The sequence below is a fragment of the Myotis daubentonii genome, chromosome 12 (genome assembly GCF_963259705.1).
Source record: "Myotis daubentonii chromosome 12, mMyoDau2.1, whole genome shotgun sequence".
Taxonomy (NCBI): Eukaryota; Metazoa; Chordata; class Mammalia; order Chiroptera; family Vespertilionidae; genus Myotis; species Myotis daubentonii.
This window is the reverse complement of record NC_081851.1, coordinates 39,373,806-39,395,799: the sequence shown is the minus strand read 5'-3', so window position 1 is coordinate 39,395,799 and position 21,994 is coordinate 39,373,806. Positions and strand designations below refer to the sequence as shown.

At 37.6% G+C, this 21,994-nt stretch overlaps 1 protein-coding gene across 2 annotated transcripts in view; it reads left to right on the top strand.

The window, feature by feature from the left end:
- The window catches only part of APLF (aprataxin and PNKP like factor), a 64,507-nt gene extending 48,140 nt beyond the window's left edge, over nucleotides 1-16,367 (top strand). The window contains exons 7-10 of one of the 2 annotated variants that reach the window (XM_059659586.1): nucleotides 137-489; nucleotides 2,569-2,694; nucleotides 11,376-11,422; nucleotides 15,072-16,367. In XM_059659586.1, the coding sequence (XP_059515569.1) occupies nucleotides 137-489; nucleotides 2,569-2,694; nucleotides 11,376-11,422; nucleotides 15,072-15,268 (723 nt within the window). In that variant the 3' untranslated portion in view covers nucleotides 15,269-16,367. Of the gene's footprint in view, nucleotides 1-136; nucleotides 490-2,568; nucleotides 2,695-11,375; nucleotides 11,423-14,535; nucleotides 15,043-15,071 lie in introns of those variants that run through there. The other variant, XM_059659584.1, reaches the window with a different exon arrangement.
- The last annotated feature ends 5,627 nt before the right edge of the window (nucleotides 16,368-21,994 follow it).

Genomic DNA, 21,994 nt, shown 5'->3' with positions numbered 1-21,994 from the left:
TGGTAGTTTTAATAATTCTGAATGAAGTAAATATTAAAAATTTAAAAATATACCTATTGCATGAATCTTGTAGTGCCATGCTTTTATGCTTAGTTTACATATCCTTTTTTACATTTTTTTCTGATTTGTTTGATAGGAAATGCCACAAACAGTTTCTGCAGTCACATTAAGTAACACAGATGTGAGTAATAAGAAGACTAATGCACTGAGAAATGAAATCCCAACAGAGGAACTTGGTAAGGTTTCTGAAGATGAAATCATCACTAAAGGAACACGAAATAAAGAAGAGACAGTGAGCTGTTCTGAGAGTTGTTCGAGTGCAAAAGGCAAGTCTTCCCATGGGGAATCTCAAGGATCTTGTCCTGGGCCTAGCTCTGATCCCTCCAACCCCGCGACTCTGCATGCAAAAGCAGCTGATCCAGTTCTACAAGATTCTGAAGAAAACAAGGTCAAGAGAACATCCTGCATGTATGGGGCAAACTGCTACAGGTAAAATGAAAGCATAGGTAGCATATAATGCCATTATTTCATCGGCATGTAGCTACGTAAATATATGTTATCATCTATTAAAAGCCTAATAAAACACATGGGCCTAAAGATTAGGAGCTTTTTTATGTATCTACTTGGTTTGTACTGTCTCAGTGTGTATTCTTGCAAATCCTGCTAGAAGGTTTTAATAATTAGATATTTCATATGTAGACATGCTGGTTAATGCAAGGATTTGAACTGGGGATTCCAGACTTGAAAATTGAATCACTCAGACCCAGATATTTAGTGTCTTATTGAGATATTAGAAAGATAGCTTCATAAGTAGTTGTATACATTATAACTATTGAGATAATTTTAGGTTGTGTTTAGGCATCTTATTATACTTGTGCATTTTCCTCTATATTTTTTAATGGTGCTTTTGAATCACCATGATGTCTTCTGAAACAACTGAATGTATAGTTCCTGGATTAATTGGTTACTTCTATACTTACCTCATTTGATTACATTGCACTATATTTTCTAATTTCAACCACCTCTGCCTCGTCCCCTGCTACTGTGGCTTTGTCTGGAAGGACGTCCGGAAGATGTCCAGTCTAACTAGCATATTTCCCTTTTATTAGTATAGATAGAAACAGAACTTATTTTTATTTTTTATCCTGCAGCTTTGCTGAATTAGTGTATTACTTCTAAATTGTTTTTGTAGAATCTTTATTTTTCTGCATATGTAGAAAATGCATAAACATGTACACCAAAAATATAATGTTAATGGCAGTATTATTTATAAAAGCCAATAACTTGAATGAACCCAAGGGTCTATGAATAGTAGAATGGACAAATAAACTGTAGCAACTTCATACAATGGAATGTTACACAGTAATGAAAATATACTACTGCTACATGCAATAATATAGAGTAATCATGTAAACATAAAGTCATTCTCAAAAAAGTATATACTATATACTTCAATTTAAAGTCAAGAACAGAGAAAACTAACGTGTTGTTTTATAACATCACTTCCCAAAGTATGGTTAAGATTCTCCTGAGAAGTTCTGGTACCCAGGAAGCTTTTAGGAAATCTGTAAGGATAAAACCATTTTCATAATGATACCAAGATTTTGTGGGTTTGCCTTTTTCACTCTAATTCTCTCACTCACAGGTATACAGCAGTTTTCCAGAGGCTACATGATCTGCATTACTGTTAATGATTGAATGCAGAAGCAGATCTGAGAATCTAGATGCCCTCTATTAAGATTGAGCCAGACATTAAATACATTTTCAAAGTTTGACACAGTGTTTCCATGAATTTTGGGGGGAAGATATAGTTATTTACATTAAGACATGTTATTTATTATCTATAATCATAAAAGCATAATATGATAATTAGACTGGACGACCTTCCAGACGAAGCCAGAGCTGTGAGGGAAGCCCAGGTCCTAGGTGCCAGAGGGACGCCAGTGCCAGCAGCCGGGGGAAGGAAGGCCTACTCTTGCATGAATTTTGTGTATCGGGCCTCTAGTAATATATAAAAGGTTAATAATTTTTAAATATACCTTTTACATTTCTTATTTTCTTATTTCTAACAGGTTAAATAACCACATGAACAAAAGCTCTCTGGAGTTTTAGTAAATTTTTCTTGCAACCAAAAAATTTGAGATACACTATTTTCTATGATAGGATAGTGTCTACTTTTGGGTAGGAAAATAGGTTTAATGATTGGAAGGAGACCTGTGGAGACTTCTAGAATGTTGGTAATGGTCTTTTACCTTAGCAAAGAGTGCCTAAGTGTGCTCATTAAAAGTCCTCAAACACTTATACTTTTATCTGTAAAGTAATGTCCATTGACATACATGGCTTACCATATTTCACTAGAAATTAATTTTGTTACCATGGAGAGTTCTGTGTTGAATACATGATGAGTTTTGTTTTTAACAATGTAGCATATTAGTTCACATTCTGGAATAACCAGATGTGTGTTGCTTCGCTTCCTGCCATATCCTATTAATTATTTTTTAGTATATCTAGAAATTTCACATATTCTATTAGTTATTTTTTCTCACTGTATATTTGTAACCCTTATAGGAAGAATCCTGTCCATTTCCAACATTTCAGTCACCCTGGTGATAATGATTATGGAGGTGTACAAGTCATGTGTCAAGATCTAGCTGATGACCGGCCTGAATGCCCTTATGGAGAATCTTGTTATAGGTATGGAAATCTACAAGGTTTGGTTGTGCTTCCTGTTCTCCTTAATTTCTGTTATTTATTCATTTATGCCTGCAGTTTCTCATCTCAAGCCTTTAACTTTTAGTTTTTAAACTCCCATAGAAAGGTTTTCATTCTGCTAATAAGTAGGATTACAATATTTCCTTTAGATAATTCTAAAGTATTGAAGTTGTTAACCTTATAAATATCTGAATTTTTTCTCATAACTTTCTAAAATGCAAATCATATAATTTAAAAGGGATCGATGCTATCCCATCGTACACTCTTATCCAGGCTCCTTAGTGTGACACAAATCAATTCAGGATGTTATCTCTGCCTCCTTCAGCTCCACCATTCCTGCCAACACATGAAACTGGATCCGGTAAGGAAAGGAAAGCTACCTCTCTCTCCTGTAGCATCGTGTGCCCATGTGTATCATGCAGAATAGAATTTATTTCAAGAGATCATTTGTTTCTTTACCAGAATGCCTCCTCCTCCAGACAGGCGCTTTCTTGTCTCTTTTATCCTTATACCTGCAGCCTTGCTTAATGAATGAAGTGTAAATAGACCACAATACCAAAGAGAGAAGTAACGATTCCCTCATAGGAAGAAATTCCCTCAAAATTCATTCTTAGTCTTAGAGAATTCCAGAATGGGTGTTAATTCCAGACACCCATTTTTCTGATAATTTTGGAATACAGGTTACTAAACCTAGTGGACTTTTTGAAGTCGTTGCCAATTTTGTAATTGTGGTATTTAATGAGAAGGCAGAATAAGCTTCTGAAGCTAGAAAGGAAAAAGCCTTATCATTTGAAAAATAAGTGTTCCATTCCAACAGAATGTCATTAGATATTTTCATCAGCTGTGTCAATAAACTTGAAAATTTAGGAGAAGTGAACAAATTCCTAGAAAATATGTCTTTTAGAAACATATTCAAGAAAAAATGGAATAATCCCATAATATTAGAGAAATTGAATACATAATTAAAAGCCTTCCACAAAGGAAAGGCTGTTTGGTGTTAATTCTACCAAACATTTAAAGAAGAAACACTCAATGTTTATACAGAGTATTCCAAAAAAAGAAAAAAGGTTATATTCTCCAACTCATTTTATGAGGCCAATATAATCTTTAAAAAATATTTTTATTGATTTCGGAGAGGAAAGGAGAGGAACAGAGAGATAGAAACATCAGTGATGAGAGAGAATCATTAATTGGCTGCCTCCTGCATGCCCCACACTGGGGATCGAGCCCACAGCCCAGGCATGTACTCTGACTGGGAATCGAACTGTGACCTCCTAGTTCATAGGTTGATGCTCAACCACTGAGCCATGCCAGCTGGGCAAGACCAAAATAATCTTAATACTAAAACCTAGCAAGAAAAATACAAAATGAAAAATTACAGGAAAAATGACTTTAGAATTTAGATGCAAATATTCCTAAAAGAACAAAAAAAGGTTGGTTAAGTGAATCAAGTAATTAAAAAAAAAAAAAAGGGAAACTATAACATGACCAAATTGGGTTTGGTCAAGGAATGCATGTTTTAATATTAAAAAATAATGTTAATTTTCCACATATCAGAATAAGTAGAAAATTATATAATTTTAATAGATAATTATAAAAGCTGACAAAATTTACTTATGACAGTATTTCAAAGTAGGAATAGAAGGAAACATTTTTAATATTATAAAGAATATCTACAAAAAGCTTATAGCAAATATCATACATACTTATAAGTGACATATTAAATTTTTTCTTTCGGATATTAGAAATGAGATAGTAATATTTCTTCCCTTAATTCTGTTAGTTTTTCTTCATGAACTGTGGTCTGTCTTTAATAGAAAAGCCATAGAAATGGGAAACTCACTCAGATGTTCCCTTTTTCCATGTGACACCCCTCTGGTTTCTGCCTGCTTTTGGTATTATCTATTGCCTTAAGATTATTATTTTTAATAGGTTTCTTCTGTCATTACCAGAAGTAGAACTCTTACTTTGCATGATATGATAGAGCTGCTCAAGCTTATGTTAGTGTTTGTGAGATATTTTTTATCCTTTTACTTTCAACCTCTGTCCTTATATTTAAAGCATGTCTCTTACAAATAGTGTATAATTGGTTCCATGGTCTTATTTTTTATCCAGTCTGATAGTCTCTACCTTTTAATGTAATGCTGAGTCCAGTTACATTTAATACAATTGCTGATATATTTGAGTTTAATTTTGTCTTTTACTATTTGTTTTCTATTTCTTCCACAAATTCTTTGTTCCTTTAGCCTTCTTTTCCTGATTTATTTTGGATTTAGCCAAGCGCTTTTCATTTCATTTCCCCCTCCATTTACTCTTTAGTTATATATGTTTTCTCATGTAACATTCTATGTAATAGTCATCATTGACTTCTTATAGTCTACCTTAGAGTTGCTAATTTTACCATTTCCCAAACAATGCAATAATCTTACATCAGTTTAATTTCTTTTCCTCTTTCACCTTTTTTTTTATATGTCATCATACATTTTTACCACTATTCATGTTAACGTCTAAGGTATTGTTATTAATTTCTTGAATGTTAAGCATCATTACTCTTTTATATTTACTGGCATATTTATTACTTTGTGTGCCCTTCATTTTTTCCTGAAGTTTTATCTTTTTATTTGGTATCATTTTCTTTTAGTCTTAACTTCTTTTAGTATTTCAGGTTGTGAAAAATATGCTGGAAAAGAATTCTTTAAGTTTTTGTGTGTATGAAAATGGCCTTATTTAGTTTTTTGGGTTTTTTGTTTTTAAGGATGTTTTTACTCAATGTAGCATTTTAGCTTGGCAAATTTTGTTTCCTTTCATCTCTTAAAAGATGTCAATCTACTGACTCTTGCATTCATAGTTTATGTCAAAAGTATATATTGTTGCTCTTTTATAATTAACTAGAGACCCGGTGCACGAATTTGTGCACAGGTGGGATCCGTTGGCCTGGCTGGTGATAGGGAACGATTGGGGGGGGGGGGCGGTCAAGGGGAGGGACCACAGGAGGTTGGCCCCAGCAGTAAGCTAAGGCATGGCCAGTTCCGTGAGGTGCGGGGTGTAGGTGAACCAGATTCAGGGCTGCGGGTGTAGGTGAACCAGATTCAGGGCTGTCAGGGCCCTAGCAGCAAGGTCTGGCTCAGTGCACTTCATAGCTACTGGCTGGTAGTCCGGTCGTTCTGGTTGTTCTGATTGTTTGGTCGTAATGGTCACTTAGGCTTTTATATATATAGACTAGGGGCCAGGTGCACGAAATTCGTGCACTGGGTGTGTGTGTGGGGGGGGGAGTGTCCCTCAGCCCAGCCTGCCCCCTCTCACATACTGGGAGCCCTCAGGCGTTGACCCCCATCACCCTCCAATCGCAGGATCGGCCCCTTGCCCAGGCCTGACGCCTCTGGCCTAGGCGTCCGGCCCGGGCAGCGGGGACCTGCAGTGGCAGCGGGGGGTGCCGCGATCGCACGGGCTCCACCCCTGCCCCTGCAGGATGCCACTGGCTGAGGCGTCCGGCCCGGGCAGCGGGGACCCGCAGCTGCAGCGGCCCTGCGATCGTGGGCTTCAATTTAGGCCCAGGCAAGGGACCCCTAGCTCCTGGGACTGCCAGCTTTGACCGTGCCCAGCTCCCATCGCTGGCTCCACCCCTACTTCCTGCTATCACTGGCCAGGGCAGCAAAGGCGCCTGATTCTCCGATCATGGCTGGGAGGCAGGGCAAAGGCGGCCCCAGGGCCGCCTTTGCCCTGCCCCCCAGCTCTTAGCTCCCCCCGGGTTTCCAATCACTGTCAGTGGCAGGGGGCTTCATCCTGTTTTCCCTTTCGCCTTCCTGCATTGTGCCTACATATGCAAATTAACCACCATCTTGTTGGCAGTTAACTGCCAATCTTAGTTGGCAGTTAATTTGCATATAGCCCTGATTAGCCAATGAAAAGGGTACCGCCGTACGCCAATTACCATTTTTCTCTTTTATTAGTGTAGATGTGCTTTTTCTCTGGCCATATACTATAGGAAGTTAAAGTATAGAAAAGGATATTATTAAATTTATTTTTTTCTGGACTACAGGCATTGTTCCAATTTCTCTGATGTTATTATTTTTCAAATCAAATAAAAAATCAACTTGAAAAAAGATAATTAAAATGAACCAGTTGATGTTGTCACTTTAAATATCTTGCCCATTTAACTAATTTGTTATTTTGCATTGTACACTGCAGTCTGTCAGAAGACTAGCTCAGTTTAATGCATTTGATTTTCTTGAGGTATTTGTCTGAATTACAATATTAGATACTTAATGTCCAGTATATCCTACTGATCGCTGCACCTGCTTCTGAGTCATTCACTTCCTCTGGTGTGCAATAGGTTTTATGCAGTGCTTTATTACTCCTGTTCTTGCTGTTAAATTAAGCACTAAACTTAGAATGCACCTACACTAAAATAATTGGAATAAATTTTCAACCAGTTTGCCCTAACCAGTTTGGCTCAGTGGATAGAGCATCGGCCTGCGGACTCAAGGGTCCCAGGTTCGATTCCGGTCAAGGGCATGTACCTTGGTTGCGGGCACATCCCCAGTGGGGAGTGTGCAGGAGGCAGCTGATCAATGTTTCTCTCTCATTGATGTTTCTAACTCTCTGTCCCTCTCCCTTCCTCTCTGTAAAAAATCAATAATATATATATATATTTAAAAAAATTTTTTTTCAACCAGTTTAATGTAAAAATGTAAAGCCAAACTCATATACATTGCCTTTAATTTACAAAACCTTAGGCAGGTATTATACATATGAAGATGTTGGTGCCTTCATGTTTCTCAGAAGCCAGCACCCTGCTTTTTTATTTTTTATTTCATTATACCTTTTAAGAGGGATGAGGTAAGGAAGTGTATCAGTCAACAACTATAAGTGCTCTCATTGTAATGAATCTGCAACTTGATCTGTACAGTGTGAAAGAACAGTGTTTTGCCACAAGCAATAAATCATTTAAATGTATATTTGATAATAAGTAAATTTATTATATCTTGTTTTTGCTGATTCAGATTTATAACTATGACATAAAATGTTTTATTTTCCCAAAATGTTTTAAGTTATTGCAGTATTATCTTAACTGATAATGTATGGAGGTGTACATTTCAAACTATACGATGCTGACTTTTAGAAGCCACTTACTAAAAAATAGGAACCTGTATTTAGTATAAATCTATATTACATAATTTAAGGCAAAATGAATAGGTTTTATTACAGAAACACTAGTTATAGGTGCCTGGTAGTTGTGAGACTATCAATCATTTTATTTGTAGTTGAGCAGAATCAAAGTTGATAGTATCTTTTAATGAATTTTTATAGGATCTGCAGTTAGAGAAAGTAACCTATCATCATTTGCCATGCTTATAGTTCTTTAATCATGTATAAGAGTATGGTCTTAGAAGAAGGTATTTTATACTAAATGTTGCTCACTTGCTATCCAGTTTTACATAATACTTGACTATAATTTTTAAAAATTCTTTTATAGCAGTAACACCATCAATTATCTTTATATAGCCTTGACAAAATATGGCTTCTATGGTTTTTTCTTCTCTTTTTTTGACTATGTGTTCATTTTAATAATAAATTTGTTTTTCTTTTTATATTTAGTATTAATTGCAAATATATAAGAATTTGCAGATTTCTTTTGGCATAGGTAGTAAATTATAATTACTTTCAGCTACCAAATTGACTACTTTCTATTATTTTATGCTGGTTTATTCTTTCATTATTTAACAAAGACCATATTTATTAATTATTTTTTCTCCTAAATTTTGAGACTTAGATATTTGATAACATAGAATTCATGTTTTTGCATTAGGTTTTAAAATAAATGTTGAATTTCAAAAATTTAAGGTAAATTATTTTGGGATGAAAACAAAAAGATAGTATGATCATTTATTCATTGAGCAAATATTGAACACCTAATGTGCTAGTCACCATTTTAGACACTGATGTAAAACAGTACTTCAGGTTCATTTAAATTTTTGAGTGTTAAGTTTTGATATTAAATTACCAAGTGCTTGGAAGTAAGCAAAAATAAAAATTACTATTCTGTTCTCATTATTGTTGACTACTTAATCTTTAGGTAGCTTTTTATGATGGAGAGATACGAGTTTTAAAATCAGCAGACTTAAAATTCTAGTTATGGTTATGCCAATTCTATAGCATAACTTGGATCTTTCTGAGCCTCAGTTCCTCATGAAAACATGGAAAACAGAGGTTGGATCATTTATGCTTAGGGGTCTCCACTCAATGGTGTAGAAATGGAGAGCAGAGAGCAATTTATTCATATTCATACAGTCAGATCACTTATATTCCCAGCTACTTTTCGTAGCCTTCTTTGCTGTCTCCTCTTCCTTTTTCCTCCCTGTGATTATTGCAGAGCCAGAGGACTCAGTTCTCTGATCTCATCCATTCTCTATTCTATCCTTATTCCCTGGGTGAGCTAATTTAACTTAATGGCGGTGCCAGGCTCATGTTTGAATGCCCCCACTTGGTTGTAAATAGTGTTCACACTTACCACATCTGAAACACAACTCTTGATTTCCATCAGGAAAGCAGTGCGTTCTCAAGTGTTCTCCACCTTTGTCAATGACTTCACCTTCACAGAGTATTTAGGCCCCAAACCAAGAAGCACCCTTGCTTCTTTTCTGTTCTTCACACCACTCTTCCAGTCCATCTGCAGTTCTTGCCATTTCAACCTTTAAAACCCTAACCACTTCTTACTTCCTCTGTCTATCATCTTAGTCAAAACCTCTTTCCTGGAGTATATCCCTTTCCTTCCCTCGCCTTTCTGTAGCTTGTTTTCCACATAGCAACCAGAAGAATTCTCTAAAAACAAGTTGTATAATGTTGTTTTTTACTCAACACCTTCCGGTAGCTTCCTACAAAACTCTTTACCATGTCTCACAAGTTCTCTGACTTGATTTCCTACTATTTTCCTTCTCACTCATTCCCCTTGAGCTATACAGACCTTTCTGTGTTTTGCCACCTGCTCTAGCTTGTTCCTACCTTGGCCTTAAAGCAAATTTAAAGACGTTTTAAAAATTATCTTTTCCTGAAGTGTTCTTCCTTCAGATATATATTGTTATTCATATACCTATATCATTAAAATCAGAAATGTTTTAGAAAATGTATATTTTAAAATGTAACAGCTCACAAAAACCTGGTGTGGTTATGAGTGTATGGTTCTGTGTTTAGAACCTAAAGATTACTATTAATAATTAATAACAATGCAAACACACACATAAACACACACACCCCAAAAAACAAAACAAAGCAAAACAAAAAACAGAAAGGATTTTGAGGCCTGCTGAGTTATAGAAAATGCCATCTGTGAAAAAGGTTGATATAAATATTTTATGAATGAACGCTGACTATTTCCATTCATTATTAGGAAAAAGTCCTGGATGGAATTTAACATTGTCCTGGAAAGTTACTACAAATGCCTCCAAAGAACCCTACAGAATTGCCACTTAGCATTAACTCAGGATTATATGAAAAAGACATTCCGCCTTATTATGAAATAACTGGTTTTTGAGAATTGAATATACATAGGCAAATGTTAGAAGATATTCTATAAGTGTGTGAAGTGTGAGTGAAGACATATTCAACCATAATAATTGTATGTATTACTGAAGACAAAATTTAACTATGTAGTATTACTTAGCAATTACTTTTGCTGGCACAGTTTTCAGATATTGTTGCCCATCTTAAAGTAAAATTGATTTCTGTTTCTATAAAAATAGCTGATGGTTGTAAAATGCTTAATAGCCTACAAATGTTTATACACATTACTTCATTTAACCCTTGGAACAACCTTGTGTGAAGTAGGCACTATTATCCCTGCTTACAGAGGAGGAAGTGGAGACTTGGTTCATAGGAACTACCCTGAATCGCATAACCTGTAAACAGTGTCGTTTGAATTCAGACTTAGGTCTTCTGATCCCGAAACCAGAGCCCCTTGCACAACATAATGCTCAAGTTGAACAAGCCAGATGAGAATAGGTCCAAGACACAGTGGCATCTCTCTCTGAAGCATCTGGGAAGAACTCTGTGTTCCTTCTTGACCTGAGTGATGGATGGACTAGAGCTAAGTGTCTTATGATGCTCAGCAGTCAGTAGCCAGGAACCTGATTGCAGTAGAGTCTGCTTACTATGACTGTCAGATTTTTCTTTGGATTCAGAAGCACCTTAAAAGTATCTTTTAGACATTACACAACACACACACACACACACACACACACACATTTTATATTGTGTTATATATTTTATATACTATTTTACATTATATTTTTATATATGCAACATATGACATTGACATTTTAAAAATAAAGTATATTTGCTTTAGGAATATGATATATTTTGTTTGTCTCATGCTGTCTTTCTCTAGAGTATAAGTCATGAGGAAAGAACTTTGGTTCACCACTCTATCTTTTCATCTAGAAATATGCCTGGCATCAGTAAATGTTGAAATCAAAAAGCAACTGCTGTGTACAGTATGGCAAGTGTAGTTAACAAGGAAAAGCAAATGCTTTTCTAAGAGAGGCTTATTGGGGTCTAATTGTCTGTGTGAGTTAGTGAGTGTTCTAGTTTAATTAAAATAGTCATTAATTTTTAGTGACTGGAAAACTAGATCTTATTTCTGATTTCTTTTCTTTCTTTTTCTTCAGGAAGAATCCTCAGCACAAGATAGAATATAGACATAGTACACTTCCAAGTAAGTAATTTTTCTTCAGGAAACTCAAAATGAAACCTTTAAATGAATCTCTTATTAAACCTATATACAGTTTCCAGTGATTATGAATTTTTCCCAAAATCTCTCCTGTGAATTTGTCAAATTGCTAATTTTAATGATTTTTATTAAATAAAAATGTAAGTATACAGCAAATATTTCCTACAATTATTGTATAACAATATATATTTGTCCTTGCATCTGCTAGGATTTTTTTCTTTGTAAGTACCTGAAAACAAAATTTCAATTTGGTCTAAACAGTACAGAGAACTTGCTCACTTCTATAATTGAAAAGTTCAAATATAGGACTAGATAGACATAATTTATGCTTTGGCTCATTAATATTGTTAATAATGTCACCAGTGATCCAATTTCCTTCCAACATTCTGTCTTTAGAGAGGTCAGTATTATCCTAAGACTGGCTTGTCTTCCCATCCTTATTCAGCTGGTATGATAAGTACCCACTTCTACATCTAAGGGGAGAGAGAGAGAGAGAGAATATGAACAACTTTGACTCTCACCATTCTAAGAAAAAAATCATAAAATTCACTTGTTTTTTTACTAGCTTAGATCACATTCGTTCTCTTGAACCATTCACTATGCCACTGATTAGTTTGTACTAGCCCTGGAACCAGGGTAGAGTCACCTCCTTCAGAACCACAGGGATCCCCAATATAAACTAAAATTTGGGGAGAAGGAGAAGAAAGAGGAATAGACACTAGACAAACAACTATTAATGTCCGTCAGTCCTATTTACATCAGTCTGTTTGACCTTCTGTTTCCCCTCCTTCTGAACTGTAATATAACAAATTCTGGCTTATTTGTATCATTGGCAGAGGCCAGTTCAGCACACAATATTTCTGCCCACAGAGAGAGAGAATAAAATGCATACTTCCAGACTATGCCTACGTGTATCTGTATGTGTATAAACACAACCAACTTGTAACCAAGTGATAACAATGATTAATTTCACCATTGGGGGTTCCATTTGATGTTTCTGGCTGAAACATACTTTAGTGCCTTACTACTCCAGACACCAGTATACTCACTTTATCTGAGGTAATATGTGTGGAGATTATATGTTATACTGTTTTTACTGAGGCTGTATCTAACGATGTAGCATTTATGGTTGTTAACTTTCCTTCCAGCAATAATGTAATAATCTTGATTAAAATTATATTTTATTGACAAAGTTTAGCATTTTTCTATGAAAAAAGTATTTGACACATCTTCATAGAAATAGGAACCATTTTCATAAATACAATCAATATGTATCATATGGCATCATTAAAAATATTTGACTTTTCTTTGCAAAATCTCTTTGAAGTAAAAATATTTTTATTTCATTAGAAAGACTTTAAAAAAAAAGTACAGATATTATTAAGCAACATTTAGTCTTATGTTTTTAATGTACTTTCAAAGGCTCTGTGGCAACATAATTAGAATATCTCTTCCTACTCCAAAACCTACAAATTAAGGTATCTGGAGTATTTCAAATATTAAGTTAAGTATTGAGGTCTCATATTTTTAAATTTAGTGATATATGACAGAATTATAGCATACTTGTTTTCTTATTTCCCAATCTTTAAAGTTTAACATTACCCAAGATCTTAATCTCATTTATGTAATGTTCATTTACTCACACGTTCATTCATTTATTTATTATATGTCTAACAAATGGGCAAAGTTACAGAGAGACAGGAAAACCAGCTGAGTTGACTTGTTTGTGGTGAGATGCTCCAAAACCTGGGGTTATCAGGGTACAGTAGAGGGGCGAATTTTAAGTTAATGTGGTCTTTAAGGTGGGAGGATTTCAGTCATCTTTGTTCCTTGGCTTGTGGTGAGTGGGTTTAGGACACCCCAGACACAGTGAATAATAGATCAATCAAGGACATCAAGGTAGAAAATGGTAAGTTGTGTTTGAGTTAGCAAGATTTCCCTTAGGAAACCGAGGTGATTCTTACACTAATGAGAATTGTGCAGCTTACAACGTAGCTCCTTGTTACCTACCAAGAAACTTGATACTCAAGTTATAATAATTATGTTAAAATTGAGATTGACATATATTTTACTTTTTATGTTTTTAAATTCTATTTGTATTTTTTTAATCACCTCTATTATTATTATAAGCTGTCTCAAATCCTCTCTGGAATGAGTAGTGATATTAAGAAAAATATAAATATCTATTTCGTGTGAACTAAGAAGACATTAACTAAAGCATATGGAAAAACATGGACATTAATATTTCTTACCCATACATTTGCTTTTCACCACAGTGATTGTCCTCTGCTATTCAGAAGATTTCCAGATAGAATTGTCCTACTATATACATATTGATTTCAGAGAGGAAGGGTGAAGGAGAGAGACATAGAAACATCAATGATTATTGATCGGCCTCCTTCACGCTCCAAACTGGGGATTAAGCCTGCAACCCAGGCATATGCCTTGACCAGGAATTGAACCGTGAACTATCCTATATAATAAAAATCTAATATGCAAATTGCCCCGTCAACCAGGAGTTCAACTGGGAGTTTGACCAGGAGGCAGGGCTGGCTGTCCAACCACCTGCAGCCCTTCCCCTAGCCGGCCCTGCCCCCATTGGCCCTGATTAGGGTGGGCTGGCCATACCTCACCCGTGCACAAATTTGTGCACCAGGCCTCTAGTTGGTTCATAAGTTGATGCTCAACCATTGAGCCACACTGGCTGAGCCTACTTGTTTCTTAAATGCTCCATATCTTCCCAGAGTCTTTGACTGCCTTACTTTAGACCAACTCTGATGCTCACTATGGAAGGAATATAAAACAGAGTGGGATGAGGGAAGAAATTAATTTGGAGATAAGAATTCTAGTATTATAATATTAATTAAAAATCTATAAATTCTAAATGCTGTTACCATAGTAATCTTATTTGTATAATGAACTGTAGAATATCATAGATTTATAAACTAAACTTTCCAAAAGTTTAGTATGTAAACTTTGTATCTTCTCATTTGATTACAGCCCTCATGCATCAGTCAGATTGTGCTAGGTTTGCTGTGATAATCCCCACATTTCAGTGCCTTACACAAACACGAGATGTATTTCTTCTTCACTTCCAGCTGCGTGTTGGCTATGGCCTTGTCCCAGCTCGGCGTTCAGGCTGGAGGATCAGCCCCTGCCTGGGACCCGCTGTTCTCACAGCCCAGGGGACATCATAATAGCAGAACCGCAGAAAGGCTCTGCAAGCTTCTCCTTGGAAGGCCACACACCACTTCCACCCACTTGTTTTGGCCAAGACTGGTGTCATTGGGGATGGAGAAGTATAATCATATCACAGGGAGGGGCAGTGAATAACTGGGACAGAAATACACTGTACCATCCCAGAAGGCAGGGTGGCCTGGATATGATTATGATATTATGAAGGAACCATTATTATGAATCTCATAGGACATTTTAGTCTCAGGAGTCTCATGGTAGGAAAAGCTAGAAATAATAAATAGCAAGTAGTCATTTTAGTCCCCTTTCTGGAAGTGTGTAGTGATTAGCTATGTATTAGGTAAAATGAATTTTTCTTGACGGAGAAGGGCATTTAACAGTTAGCTATATCCAATCCCAGGTTGAGTGGCAATTCATGTACCAAACTTCTGTTTTTCAGTCCGAAACACTGCGGATGACGACGAAGGGCAACCCAATGAGTACGACCTGAATGACAGCTTTCTAGATGATGAAGAAGAAGAGTATGAGCCCACGGATGAAGATTCTGACTGGGAACCCGGAAAGGAGGACGAAGAGAAGGAAGATATGGAAGAGCTTTTGAAAGAAGCAAAAACATTTATGAAAAGAAAAAAGTAACTTGGTTATGCAATAATACATGGCTCATATTTCCTATTTCTTTATGGAAAAATATTCAGAAACTAAGGAGGCACTTAAGCAATAATTGTTTTCCTTTCTATAGTTATGACTTTACTATTGACTACTGACTCTGCCAATGAAACATTGAAATGTCAGCCTTCAGTGTAGTCTATGGAATTTTTTTTGTTGCTTTTCTTTTCTTATTCTATTTAAAGCATCTAGAAGTGGAAAGTAGACAGAATTAAAGACAAGTAATTGATATTTTTCACGTGCTTTGTCTGCTGGTTATAAAAAGTAAAAAACCATAGGTTGCACAAAACTTTGGTCTTTTTTCCTATTTTCCAAAGATTCTGTCTTTATAGAATACTGTGCAGGTATAACCCAGCAAATTACATCATGATTGGAAAAGCATGCCTCTTTTCATTGCTATTGAAGTAACTCTTCAAGCAGAACCAGGCCTTAAAATTTGACAGCCATCATATAATAGCTAGCATTTTTCTAGTATCCTGGATGCAAGCTTTGCATTTCATCGACTATTTTATTCTTTGAAACTTGGGGACATTAGTACCAAATGGGTACTGAACATAGATTCCATAAGACTATAGGAATGTTCACCATGCAGGGAATGTTACTTAGTGTTCCACATCTGTAATTTACTGTGTGTCTGAGTTTAAAGGTGGGAAAACTCAAAGAATTTGAGTTTCTTTTTCAAATGAAAATCCTGCCTGATTATTTTAACTTTCAATGTACTGTTTTTACATTAAGAATATAGAAATGATTTTTGACCATAATTTTCTCAAAGGACCTTAGTTCTTTCATCCTCAGATGAAGGTGGCAAGCTATCTGGCCTTTTATTTGTTCTCCAGTGTCATGAACTATGTCTCTGTATCTCTGTTCCCAAACTGCGTTAAGCCCAGTAATAATCTCATCTCTAGTGACTTAGAATTTTTGAAATACAGTGTAGAATCTTTAATAATAGTTGGGTATATGTATTGGAAATAATAAATCACTAAACCAAGTGTCCTTGTTAAACACTAATATTTTCTATTCTATAAGAACCTAAAAACATATATATTAAAAGAGCAACACAGATTTGTAATGGTTTTCTTAGTGTTTTAAATCTTTCCAAGATAACCCTGTGAGGCCTGTTGGGTGGTGAGTTTGGGAGTGGGAGGTGGAGAACATTATAAGGAAAGACAGGATGAACCAGCTGGTACCGCATCTTCACCCTTTACCAGGAAGGAATCTTCTCACCTTCTCCTGAGGCCCCTTGGCATTCTCTGATGTTCGCCCTCAGCCATAGACACTGAATGTCTGGGTTCTCCTGGATGTCTCGGTGCTTGGACCCCTGCACTGTGTCAGCATCATTAGGGCAGCAGGTGAACACCAGCACGTTGCTGTTCTGTGTATTGTAACAGGGCAAGGGGAAAAGCCAGGTTTTCATCTCATGGTCCTGCCCCCTGGATAAGGAAATGTGGGGTGAAGAATGTGAGCTCATTATGACTCTGAACAATCCCCATCCCAGTGCTCACGTGGGAAGTCCAAAATATTTCCTAATTGTGTCACGGCCAGCTTAATGCAAGCATAGCATTGGAATTCATCTCTTCTGTTAGAAAGAGAAATTTATTCCAAAACTGAGATGAAGCAAAATGTGTGCCCAGCTGCACAAACTCACCTTTCTTTGATGGTGTTGATAACTGAGTGCTAACTGACAGGAGATAAAACCCTGTTGCAGGTGTGACTAATAGCCACAAAGCAACCTGCCTGCCATCTTCTCCTAAGATGTAGCACTTGTTTCTGATTCGAGGTTGACATCTCAAGATGGCACCAATCATCCAGACCTACATAACCACATGCCGCCGGATGCAGAGAGGGCCCTTTTGTGACTTAGCAGATTTACTGATGTGTGAAATAAGCAAGTGTCTGGAATTAGTAGTCTGGACATTTATGTAAACGTCCCCTACTCAACGGTACATGTTTGTTCTCCCCAAGCTTTGTTTTTCAAACTGGCACCCTAGCTGTGGTCTCCCTAAACCAGTAAAAAAATCACACCCAAGACATTTCATTTTAACAACACAGAAATATCACTCCTATCAGAATGATAGTGTTAAGAATGAAATTCCACTCAACACACCATCATGCCCTGACAGTCACTTCCAGTTCGCTTTAAAGGACTTCTGAAGTCTCCTGGGTGGAGGCTGCCCATTCCCGACAAGTCCATGTCCAGGAGGGGACCTCTAGGCCCTGTCCCGGCTCCATGAGCCTGCCTCTCTGACCTAATCCAGGGTGAGCCCAGCCCCCAGCCAGGCCCAGCAGGTGCTCCTTCAGGGAACCTGCTCAGCCTGTGGACAGACAGGAGGAGTTGCAGCTGGGGTGCCTGGCCCTCCAGCACTCTGGAGAGCAGGTCCCCAAGACTCCATGCTGAGGCCTCAGAGGTGTCTCGTGACAGGTCAACCTTTCCTTTCTCTGAACTACCCCAGGATCTATGTTTATTTTCCTTTAGCTAGTCAGGATTGATTGTTACAGCCAGCAAAAAGAAAAGAAGAACGTTGAATTATTACACTACAGTATAAATTATGATTGAGCTATGTAATCAACACTACAGTTTTCATTTTAATTAAGGAAATGTTAGTGTTAACTTATGATCTTTCTTTTTTCTCCAAAAGTCAGTAATTAAGTAGGCAGACAGAGGTAGAAATGTTGAAAAGTCAGTGTTTACCTTTTTAAGACATCTGATATAATGTTGTAGCAAGAATTTCTGGCATTTTGCCAAGTAATGAGTCTCCACAAGTTCATTCTATTTGACAAGTGCTAATTCAATGTTCCCTAAGCTCTAATATGAATAGGGACTTCTTAAAAGGAAAAAGTTCTTGTAGATCTCCCGACCCCAGCGTGTGGAGCGCTACACCAGCATTTATTGAGCTTATTTTTAGAGATTTAAGTTTTAAGTTTAAACTGCCACAGTTGGGGGTGAAAAAAATTGTGACTAATTTATTATAAAACATTAAATGAAAATCTATAAGTTCATAGAGATACTACTCATAATGCTCTTTTAAAGCAAAAGTAAGAAAAGGCTGATTTTTACTAACTCCTTACTCTGGAAAATTTTAACAAACATATTCTGCCTTTAAGGAACTGTATTTCATCCTCAGTAGATGAGGGAATATTTTTTAAAAATATGTATTTATTGATTTCAGGGAAGAGGAGAGAGGGAGAGAGCAAGAAACATCAATGATGAGAGTCATTGATTGGCTGCCTTTTGCATACCCCTGCTGGGGATCAGGCCCGAAACCTGGCATGTGCCCTCACCAGAAATCAAACAATGACCTCCTGGTTCATAGGTCAATACTCAACCACTGAGCCACACCTACTGGGTAGAAATCTTTTTAAGGTAGAATGCCAGCTAATAAATGGAGAAGGAATGAGAGAATGAGGAAATCACCATTTTCTAACCCCACAATGTAATAATTTATTCAGGCAAGGATCATTAATAGACCTTGAAAAATATCATCCCCCAGATAAATTACAAATGAGAAAACATAGCTTTACGTTAGCGAAGTCAGGTGTCACCTGTCAATAGTGGATGGTCTGGCTTTTAGGTGCTTCTTAAAGTAATGTTCTTGCCAAAGTGTTTCACTACTAGTAAGTTTAATCAAGCCTTTGACCCTAACTCTCAGGAAAGAAGAAATATAGTAGATAGAGGAACATGGTAAGTGACACCACAGCAAAATATTAACAGATAAATACAAAATGTGAGCAGTTCTACCTGATCTCTTAAAAAAGACAATGTTCTAAAAAAATAAATGAGGAACCCTCTAGACTTAAAGAGAATAAAAATCATAACTGCTCCATGTAATGCATGAATCTGAATTTGATCCTTGTTTGGAAATAAACCAGCTCTAAAAGATATTTTTAGGACTATTGAAGAAATTTGAATATGATTTGGATATTAGATGATGTTAGGAAATTATTAATTTCCTGGGCTATGACTAAAGTATTTTGATTTTGAGGGAGAATATTCTCTTGTAGGAGACACAAGCTGAGGTGTTTATAGCTGAAATAGCATAATATTTTTATCTTATTTTCATTTGGTGCCATTTATACACACAAACACAGATAATGCAGATATGGCAAAAATACTAATTGTTTAATTTAGATCATGGGTATCCAAGTATTCATTATACTATTATTATAACTTTTCTGAGCGTTTGAAAAAAATGTTTAAATCTCAGAACAAAATAAAGGAAAACATGGGGATGATTTTTTTAAAGAAGATGCATAGCTCTGTCCAAGTTATTCTGAAAACAAAAGAACCTTATGTTAAAAATATTGATTATTTCAAGTTGACCTCATTCTTTTAAAATTTTAATTTTGTTTGTGTTTTAAAGTGCATATAATATATTAATATCGTGGTGCATGTAAAAACTTTGTGCCAAGTATTTACATAAATACTTGATATGGGGAAATACACATGCTCAAAATTTTCTTGCTCCTGCAGTGTACAATAAAAATTATTTGGAGACCACTTCCATGCCTACCATGTCTCATGTTTCCAGGTCAACTTTTGAACTGCTACCAAGGCAGGTAGAATAACCAACCAGGCTACAGGTTTGTAGAGCAGAGAGAATTCATTCATACAAGAATACAAGAACCTAGGTGGGGACAGCCCTCTCCCCCTGACTCAGGGGGCTGTCTGATCACACCTTTCCTTGTGTCTTGGGTGGTTGTGACATATAGACTCTTTCTTCTCTGACATGAACCCCAGAGCCCAAGTGCCTGGACTACTGAGAATGGAGTTCTGTTTCTGGTCCCGGAAAGAAATTAGGATATTGGAGGGGGCAGGGGCCAAGAAGAGAGCAGGGGATTGCCTGGGAGTCAGGTGTCATTCCTTTCCTAAAATACCCTCAACAGACTTCCATAGCCAACAGTAGCCTTTCCCAAATGGAATACTGATTCTGTAAGTGTTTATAGGTGAGACTCAAAAAGGAATACAATGATGAAGTTCGTGAAAAGCAAATTTGCACCATGAATCTTCAAAATGGGGTTTATAGTATTTACTGTTTCTAAAACTTACATAAACATGATTTTTTTCTAGAAATTCTGTAATGTTCATTCACTCCTTCATTCAACAAATATAGTTTAGTAGCTATAACTGTGGCAGACATTGTTCTTGTTGCGGTAGATGCAGAAATGAATAAGACGGTATTTTTTCCCAAATGGAGCTTATCCTATATAATAAAAGGCTAATATGCAAATAGACCAAATGGCGGAACAACTGGGACAACCGAACAACAGAACAACCGAACAGTTGCTATGACATGCGCTGACCACCAGGGGCATATGCAGAACATGGTGGGCATTGGCCGCAGTGGGATGGTGGAGCAGGTGAGTGGGTGCACCAGACCAAGATGGGGTGCCAGTTGCTGTCATAGGGGTGAGCCTCTGGTGGTTACTGAAAATTCTTTGCTCCTGTGTGCCATGGTCCCGTCCAGTACTCACACCTGCTGCCGGCGCCAGCCCTGCTTGCACCTGCTGCCGGCACCAGAGCCGCCACTCACACCCACTGCCAGCTTGCACCCACTGCCAGTGCCCAGCACCAGTCCCGAACACTCGGCGCCATCAGTGGGTGCGAGCAGCAGCTGCTGGCCTGATCGCCCCTGAGGGCTTCTCCACCTCCCCCTGCTACTGAGGGGCGACTGGAGCAGCAGCTGATGGTGTCAGCCCCAATCACCTATGCTGTCAGCAGGTGTGAGCGGCAGCAGCAGGAGCGGGGCTGCCAGCAAACGGGACTGGGGCCGTGGAGAGAGGGGATGGGCAGGGTTGCAGAGGATGGGCTGAGACCTGCCCCTGTGCCTATCCCAGCCTCATGGCCCACAGTTCCTTTCAAGGTTCACGAATTCGTGCACTGGGCCCCTAGTATTGAGATAATAGCAAATAAGGCAAGAAAACAGTGACTATGATAGTAGTGTAGTAAGTGCTATAAAAATAAAACAGGGGAAAGAGAGTGGGGGAGAGGGCTTGGGGAGGTGTTAATGCTGGTGTCTATTTTAGAAAATGTCCCTGAAGAGTGATATTTGAGAAGAGACCAGAGTGAAGCAAGGCAATGGCCATGTGATGATCTGGGGGAAGTGCATTCTCAACAGAGGTACAAAGGCCACAGGGCAGGAAGGAGCTTGGGGAATTCCAGAAACATCAAGCAAGCATTGCCTTAGGTAGAATGAGCAAGGTAGAGAGGAGACAGGAAGGGTGGGAGACCTCTCCCTTTGGTAGAGGTAGGCAGGAGCCAGGTCATGGGACTCTTCAGAGAAGAGTGAGCATTTGAGGGATTTTGTAGATAATAGACTGAGTTATAGTAGGTGAGCGTTTGGGGTTGGGAAGGAGTGAGAAACCGAGTCAGATTTGTATACATGCTGAACACACAGGGGTAAGTTAGTAGGTGAGAAATGAATGCCCTGGTGTCTTGAAGTTGACTGAGGCAAACAGGAGTGAGAGGCATGATGGGATAAATCTCATAGAAAATAATTATCTCACTTGCAGCTGCTGATTGGGCAGCTCAGGCTGTGGTGTCCTGGAGGAGGGGAGGAGAAAGTATTCGCAGGGGCATTCAGAGCTCTTTGGGGATCCTTTATTTCTACCTGAGGGCCTGTCCCAGCAGGGAAAAGGCGGTCTCCCTAGGTGTGCCATGTGAGTCTAGCTTCCAAGTGTAGGGACTGTGTTCTCTTTTTC